The 8,276-nt window shown below is 45.7% G+C and overlaps 1 protein-coding gene across 1 annotated transcript; it reads right to left on the bottom strand.

The window, feature by feature from the left end:
• Positions 1 to 4,478: 4,478 nt before the first annotated feature.
• BDV27DRAFT_121953 (transmembrane 9 family protein) lies at positions 4,479 to 7,623 on the bottom strand. Its single transcript, XM_032065499.1, has 5 exons — positions 7,031 to 7,623; positions 5,615 to 6,963; positions 5,089 to 5,541; positions 4,819 to 5,039; positions 4,479 to 4,761 (listed from the first exon to the last, which is right to left on the bottom strand). Exons 1-5 carry the CDS (start codon positions 7,113 to 7,115, stop codon positions 4,743 to 4,745), a joined length of 2,127 nt encoding a protein of 708 aa, XP_031931840.1. The 5' UTR covers positions 7,116 to 7,623; the 3' UTR covers positions 4,479 to 4,742.
• Between the last annotated feature and the right edge of the window lie 653 nt (positions 7,624 to 8,276).

The following is an 8,276-nucleotide window of genomic DNA, read 5'->3' as shown; positions in this document are numbered from 1 at the left end:
ATTGATTGCATGTACATACTTGTACCAGAACCAAAATTACATGTGGGTATGAAATGAATGTATTGAGAATTAGCGGAGATCTACATCAAGTGTGGTACAATCGATGTCACCGCAGCGATGGAACCATTAGCGGAGACGATGGTGTGATTTCCCCACGAGCTGGAACGCAGGGGCAATAAACTTTCAGACCAATGATTCAAGTGAAGGAAATTGATTATCTTTCTTTTCCACTTGTAGATTCCTGGCTGTAGAGGATTGTGATCATCCAAAATCACGTTGCCTTGTCAAGTACTCCGTAGTACATACATACTCGGTAGTACATGTCGTCGACGAACGGACGATCACTTTGTGACGAGATACCGATTACTAGGGCCGCGTAAGGATGTAATTTCCCGGCAGAGAAATGCGGTCCGGTAAGTACCAAAGGATTGGTCAGATCGCCACGACAGCACTCAGGTGGTCGTCGGAGTCCGCAGGTCCTATCTCATTTTGCAATTTCCCTTCTGCTTCATCTGTTCACCACTTTCCCCACTAATAGATAAAGTCTTTGAAGATTGCCTGTACGAAGTGTCATTGGGTTTGATCCTGTTCTGTGCGTATTCCTTCCAGAGTCGAAGTACTCCGTAGTAGACTGAAGTTCGCTTAGGACGGGTAAACTAGCCTGCCTACTAACCGAAGTGGGCCTGGGGTCTCAAACCCCCTTCTCACTAGTCCGGACTCTCCAAAATCTTGGCGCGCTTGGCATTATAGTATCTTCTTATTGGTTCCTGAATTCCACCCCCGGCCGGTTCCGACAAGGATCCCCGGCACATCACAGGTTGACTCGCTGAACTAGGCGCGTCAGCTGGTTCGCCACGACAGTTCATTGGGTAGCTCCTTAAACAAGTTCTAGTGCCACAGACTAAGGCCCTTGTAAGAAAAACGGGCTGGTCCGTTAGAAAGTTACAAACGCATAATTGGTTCTAGTAGTGGGAGAGTTTCAACAATGAAAAGAGGAATTCATGTGTCATTATCGCTCGATACGGCTGAAGGTTTCATATGGATCCATCTCTCCTCTTTCGGGTCAGGGGTCATGTGCCAATTTCTCAGGCAGCCAAGACAACATTTCTCAGCAAAACCTCAGGTTGCGGTGAATATCGTCTTCTTCGACTGGCAGGCTAATGCGCGCCCGTAACTTAATTCCAGTGCCAATTTTTGGGCTCAATTTCATCCTTTCCATACGGCGTACAGCGTACGACAATTCGGACTACCACCACTTAACAGTATCAACAGGCTTCATATTTTTCATGCTCAGCAGGACAATGTACTGGTTCCCCAGGATTTACCAGGAATCCAATGATATTTACATGATACACGCATCATAATGACACATTGATATTTGAGCTGGTTCAGGCGGCTCTATGATCCTTACTTTCAATTGGGCCCAGATACTGTTGCCCGAAAGTCATACAACCCGCTAGTGTAAATCGCTGTGTCTCTTTCGATGACGGACTTGGCAGTTCACAATGAAATGTGGCTGGTCCCAACCACTATGTCGTCACGTGGTTGACTTCTTCTATCAATCCCATTTCTACAGTGGTTCACAAGTGTTTCTTTTATTCCTGAACTTCGACCGGCATAGACCCTAAGAACTACTTGTCATGTGACAACTAGTAATGAAGGAGGAATTGCCCTGCAAGTTGACACAAATTCGCATCAGGGTGTGAAAAGGAAGGAGAGATAGTGTGGAGCGAGCTGCTTTTGAGTACATAGGATGCAGCAACCGCTTCTAATTTCGTTGTCAGTCAGAATTGAGATCTCAACGCTCCGACCGCTTGTGCTCACGAACGAGTCATAGATATTCTGCTACCAAGGACGGAGACTAAGAAGTTGAATTGGGAACCATGCTATTCTCTCCGTTATACATGTGTAATACATCTATACGATTATTCTTGGAACGTAGCATATCAAGAATCTCGCTCTATCGATACTCTCCCAGTCACCTGAGCCGGCAAACATATGCCAAGTCGAGCGGAATGAACAGCATCTTGGCACTGATATACTCAACTCATCAATACCGTATGTATGGCCAGTATTGCACAGACCCTTTTACCCTAGAAGCTGCAGACCTTAGATTAACATAAGGAGACCAATAAGGGGTCTAGAGAATAGGCTTCCTGCAGATGCCGTGTTTAGCGTTATACTAATTCCGCGGGTCGATGGCATCATCTCCACTCCGTCTGTCATTCGTCGATCCCTGCATTACGTGTTGGATATCGCATTGCCCTTACGTATGCGATGAGGATTTTCTAGAAGATCATCCGAATGGCCATTTCCCCATGGTTTCTGTTGATGGAGTTTGCTGATAAGCTTTTGGCTAATGGGATCTACTACGGGTTCCGGAGTTTCACGGAGATCAGGCCATTCCGTACCAGATATCTATATTCCTCAATCACTTTTCCTGCGGTTCTCCCTTGATATTATGTCAAAATGACATGAGCCAAAGATCCCTCCGCCTTCTTGCTCGTTGAGAAGCTCGCAGCCAAAAGAAGCTCATTCTTTCGTCCGGATTCGGATGCCGAGCCCTTCGACGTGAGGAAAAACGCATCATTCATTCCTCCGATCACGCCATCAAGGGGGCGAAACATCTCCACAAATGAATGATTCATTACCGCCCGTCTGAAGTCGAGGACTGTGCATTGCTGCCTGTGCACCTGGTTTATAAAGTACGCAGATGGGAGGATTCCAACGTCCTCCAATGAACAGTAAGGAGTACTCTATGTCTTACCTCGTCCTTGACCCTTTCATCTGGGCGATCACGATAATCATTGGAGTCGGGCTGAAACGGAGTCCGTCCCATCCGACACAATTGATCAAGTATTTTGGCCTGACATGGTAGTAGATAATTTATCAATAGAGACGGTGATTGGAGATCTTTAGATTAATGGGGGCATCTCCTACTTAAGTTTTCCTACAATACATACATACATCCATACATGCAATGCATACAGTAGTACAGTAGTAATACATTTAGTAACACTAAAGCACGCCCTAATGCACCTGGATTACATCCATGTTTTAAAAAATTCCAGCCAAAAGCAAAAAGTATTGGTATTGGTCACTCATCATCTGCCTAGCGGTTGTAAACACATTTGAAACAAAGTCTATGTAATTTAAATCCAAAATGCAATGAACGGACCTGCCGAGTCACAGGAACTTGACTTTCATTCATATCCTCGGGACTTGTTTTCTGCCATCTAATTAATAGTTAGCTGACGCAATCAGGTCTGCTTTACGCTTTTCCTGCTCGTTTCATCTCTGTCATTTTTTCTTGTCTTACTAATTCTACTGCCTCATTCACATCTGATATGTAACTGGGCGGTCTGGAAACCTGTTCTTGGCCTCTTAACGCATATCCATACTGTGTGGAAAAGAGAGACACATCTATCTATCCTCTTGATCGAGTCTTTGACTATGATCATGCACAGGAACCCCTTACATCAATCAAACAAACCCCACAGAACCTCACTATCCAAAATCGATAACCCCAAAAAAGCCCCATAACCAGATTTAAGGACGGAGTACACCATGACAATGACAACTCCACCAAAATCATCCCTTAAGCATCAGCCTCCCAGAACTCAATACATAGATACCACATGACCTTATTCCAACCAATCACACAAACCCCACCAAAACAAAAGTCATAAACACATCAATCCATCCATGGAAAAAATACTTACCAGAGACTGGAAACCTTCCATCAATTTAATCACGGGACTTCATCGGTTATCCTCGTTCCTAAGATTGAACATCACGCGGACCATATAGTTAGAGTCTCCGCTTGTAGCCATTCTGAAAAGTTCTCGTGTTACCTGGTGGATGTAGTAGTGTAACGGGGGTTTCAAATGTATTGAGAACTTGTATTTTTTTTTATGTGTGTGTGTGTGTGTGTGTGTGACTTGGAGTGAAATGATGACTGGGGAAGGATTAAGAGGCGTTCTATTAAGCTCGTGGGTTTTGTGGCCGGGGGGAGCTGGATGGAAATGCCGTTTTGGGGAAGAATTGACTTGAGTCTATCTGGTTGTTGCGCTATGATGAGTCAGGTGGTTTTTCCCCGGGGTCTCGAAGAGGGTGTTTTTTTTTTTTTTTTTTTTTTTTTTTGCTTGCTATGTTATAGGAGTATCTAGGTTTTAGAGGCTCCGGCCTTCTAAGGTAGTGGTGATACTAGTAGGAGGGATTTCCTGGGAATGTATCACGGAGCGGATTATTTTTTTCTTTCTTGATGGGGGAGGGATTGTGGATAGTGCTACTTTTATCTTGTGAGGGAGCAGTTATTAGGCGTGCTATTGAGTGTTGGCTGAGTGTTTGTGCTACGGCTGGTTTTGATAACTTGGATACATTAGATATGATTGAGATACTATACTCGACCAAGCTGCTCCGCGGTTAGTGAAGAGCAATACAACGGAATTGAGATCATGACTGGAACACGCGTTAAGACTGAGGAATATTGATTGAATTCGCTAATAGACGGAATATATATGTATATATATAGTACATAAAGGCCACGGGCCAAATGACATTACAAGTCAATAATAGCACGGTAGCTTATTGCACATGGAGTGGGAGGGTGGATATCTTAAGAAAGTGCCAAAAGATGGCAAAGGAAATATAAAGGGAATGCTGGTACCAAATGCCGTTTCACATAAGCCCGTCTGGGTAAAAAGATGACATGGGTGTCAAACATGCGTTCCTGAAATTGATCAATCAACTTTGACGCCGCTGTGCCATGATTAGCTCCAACATCTGATATCCACGACACCACCAGGGACTGCTTACCTGTAAATCCGTCGGACAAACGCGTAGGCCGTCAAGAATCCAACGGTCCCCGTTAACAAGCCGTATACTGCACATGCCAAGAAGCTGTAGCTAAAAAAGAGCAGACTAGATACGAAGCCGGTGATATGAAGGTGGAAGAAGTAGTACCAAATGCAGTAGGCAAAGACCCAGAATGCACTACTTCCGCCGGTCAGGAAGCTCTGCCACCACCAGTGGTAGTTCTTCTTCAGTCAGCTTCCCGGTTCTTGAAAAGTAATGGACATAGCATACCTCGGAGCAAAGTTGACTGTAGGTTGCGATGATGGTCACTTGACTCACCGTGACCATTAGGATAGTCGAAACGGCGCTCAAAAAGCCAAACACGTAGTAGTAGCCACTTTTGTCCTGCCACAAATTCTTAAACACGAACAGAAGCTCAATGAATAAAACAGCAAATGGTGCCAGCCCTGTCAGAACGGGTCCGTAAGTGTTGTGCAGGTACCAGGGTTGCGGCGGGATTTGTCGAGCGATTGACGTGGTCTTGGTTGGATGCTCCCACGGCGTCGTTCGTACATAACCGTACCAGCTACCAATATAAACCAAAGGAACCTGAATCAGCAACCAAAGCGCAAGAAGACCGACCAAGGTGCCAAACGGGATTGCCGTGCTGGACGCCTGTGCCCAAACGAAGAGATTCAGGATGAATATGAGGCAAAAGGTCAGGCCAGGAATGAAGAGAGCGGTCTAATATCATTAGCAATGTCCAGGCCACGAGTTTCAGGGGGGGAAAGCAGAAATCCGGTCGAGATAGGCTTACAATTAACGTGTTCTTCCTCCAATTGGCGCCGCCAAATGTTTTGTACAACCTTGCCGAGAAGTAGCCGGAGAAGAGGCCTGCAAATACAAACAAACCCATTCCAACACTAACGAATCCGCCACGGAAGCTGGGGTTTAAGATACCCAGGCAACTGAGCAGAAGAAGTCCCGAGGTCATAAACAATAGTTGCATGCCAGAGCCAACAAGTGGTGCAAGAAGGCCGCTGTACTCCGGCACTCGGAAAACGTCACCATGAAGGAGTTTCCAACCGCTGACATCTTCGACACCCTCGTCGTCGGATGACAAATCTGCATCCCGCTCAAGATCCGATCCTTGGTCCAAGAGGCCGTCCCCTTTTCTTTCATGAGTCTTTGCTTTGGCTGTGCTTCGAGCCTTCAGTTTAGCTTCATCCATTGCCCCGTCCCCTCGCCCCTTGATATCTCCTTGGACTGTTCGTCCCCAGATAACATATACAGCCACCCCAAGAACGCTTGATATAGTCAAGGAATTGAGAATCGCAAACCAGTGCGTCATAGAGCTATCGTCTTGGTTGCTAAAATAGAGGTCCCATCGACTGGACCAGTCAATGCTGTTGTCCTCCTTGAAATAAATGGAGTATGTATACGGAATCTTCAGTGTAGTTCCGTCGTCAACCCCGTCGTCTTCCGGAATATATGAAGAGCCAGGATACATCTCACGGAGTTTTGCTGTGTTTGGAGGGATGTATAGCTCCAGGCCGTCGTGGTGCTCATGTACTTGTTTGGGGCAGCCATTCTCAACATGGTCCTCGGCGCGAATACTCTTCGGATAAATCTCGAAACCAACAATTAACTTGCCACCTTCAGGTGCCGACCGCCAGCGGACCACGATGGTGAAATGGTTATTGATATAGTAATGTGGTTTGCCGTCGATAGGTGAGAAGTCCCGGGATCCAAGCTTGAACCCAGTTGCGTAGTACTTGCGACTACGGTCGACGGTGACAAAGCTAGTCGCTCCAGGCAAATTGTCCACGATCCATTCTGCTACATAGCCTTCGTTGATAAGCTGACGAGCCCACTTGACGTCTTTGCGCCCTACTTCCGCAGTGCAGAGGGCTTGACATTCTACATTCTTTCCCATCTGCAGTTCAAAGTCAGACGTCATTATCCGATCGCCACGTAGGATTTCTCCCAAGTTAAGCGAAACGCTATGACCCGAACCGAAGGGTGAGCCACCATGCATTTTCCCGCTCGGGGGGCAGACGAAAGGCAGGTCATAGTAGGCGTACTGAAGCTGCGTATGGTCGGAAAAGATTTTGTTCACAAGAAGAGGGATGGACTCGTCATCAGTATAACGTTTGACTGAGTAGCCTATTTTACAAACATAAACGTGTCAGTTGTAGAGCCTGATGGGCCTAACAGGCTGATCAAAGCTTACCAGGTATGTAGAACGCGCAGGAGTATGAGACGAATAACAACCACAAAGCCCATTGATTAGGGCACCACAAGCGTCTCAGCTCCATTATTGAGGTGATGGGGGAAATGGGGGCTACCCCTCGCTATTAGAGAGAACAGGTGCTATCAAGGAAGCATGCACCAACAAAATTCGGATGTACGTGGCGGGTACGTGAATCACAAGTGTAGATCAGTAACTTAGTTAAACCCAACCCAAGTTACCACTAGACCGTTCCCCATTAAACAGGCCACTTAGAGAAGAAAAAGAAGGACGTAAATAGTAAGTTTATGCGCGATGCCGAAAGTAATATGTTAAGAAGGATGAACAAGCATCGGGTAAAGGCTAATGTGGAACAAGACAAGGTGTATGTATGCTGTCTGGAGGAACCGGCGGTCCAGAATGCGACGGAGAATGGAAAATCCGAGATATAACAGATCGAATCGATGTAACGAGTGTAATCGGCATGAAATGCCTATGTATCGAATAGAAGTAGATAGATAATAAATAAGGATGAGGGAAGGGGGGAGGGTAGGGTGTCAGGGGGGTAAAGTGGATGGGGACAGGATAGCAGCAATTAGTAGTACGGAGGAGTAGTTAAAAGTATTTAATTGAGTGGTTGCAGGGGAGATTAAATTCAAGGGCATCGAACAGTCCGGCCGATTCCGTCCACAATAGGTTTAGCGTCCATTCCTAAAATGATCATCTCACCGCCGTCCCTCTGAATGCAACAAAAAGCCACTTTCAACCGGGAACGGGAAGACATCAGACAGACCTAGACTATCATAACATTTAAAACCATGAAATTCTGTTACACTAACTCCCTTTCTGTTAAGCCATGAGACATTCCAGGTGGTACAGGGAATATATCCGCGGTATGTAGTGTAGTATAAGCCAGATCTGGAGGAAATATTGATCAATCAAACTGTTTGTGTGGGTGTTTTAGGCTATTTGGAGCGTAACAGTTACCGTACCTGATCACCTGACGCCCGCCTCCACCTGACGCGCGATTTCCTATGAAAACCAGAGTTAAAGATGAAGCTCTACAACCACATATATTGTTTATCATCGTGTGATCTTTTAGTGGTTTAGTATTTAAACTATATAGAATATATATAACTATTTTAATGATCCCGAAAGCGCGCAGGTAGGCGGATCTGTCTACTCCGACGATTTATATTATATGAAGTCTCTGCAACAACAACCTTATTTTGATTACTAGTATCCTTTA

This window comes from Aspergillus caelatus (assembly GCF_009193585.1).
Source record: "Aspergillus caelatus strain CBS 763.97 unplaced genomic scaffold BDV27scaffold_19, whole genome shotgun sequence".
NCBI classification, from domain to species: domain Eukaryota; kingdom Fungi; phylum Ascomycota; class Eurotiomycetes; order Eurotiales; family Aspergillaceae; genus Aspergillus; species Aspergillus caelatus.
The sequence above is the reverse complement of the archived record's forward strand: the minus strand, read 5'-3'. Positions and strand labels throughout refer to the sequence as shown.

Bases quoted from the DNA above. Each gene is read 5' to 3' on its own strand.
- BDV27DRAFT_121953 (XM_032065499.1), bottom strand. From the start codon at position 7,115: ATGGAGCTGAGACGCTTGTGGTGCCCTAATCAATGGGCTTTGTGGTTG. The intron at 5,542-5,614 runs GTAAGCCTATCT...TAATGATATTAG, and splicing joins GGAGGAAGAACACGTTAATT to ACCGCTCTCTTCATTCCTGG. The intron at 5,040-5,088 runs GTATGCTATGTC...TGACTGAAGAAG, and splicing joins ACAGTCAACTTTGCTCCGAG to AACTACCACTGGTGGTGGCA.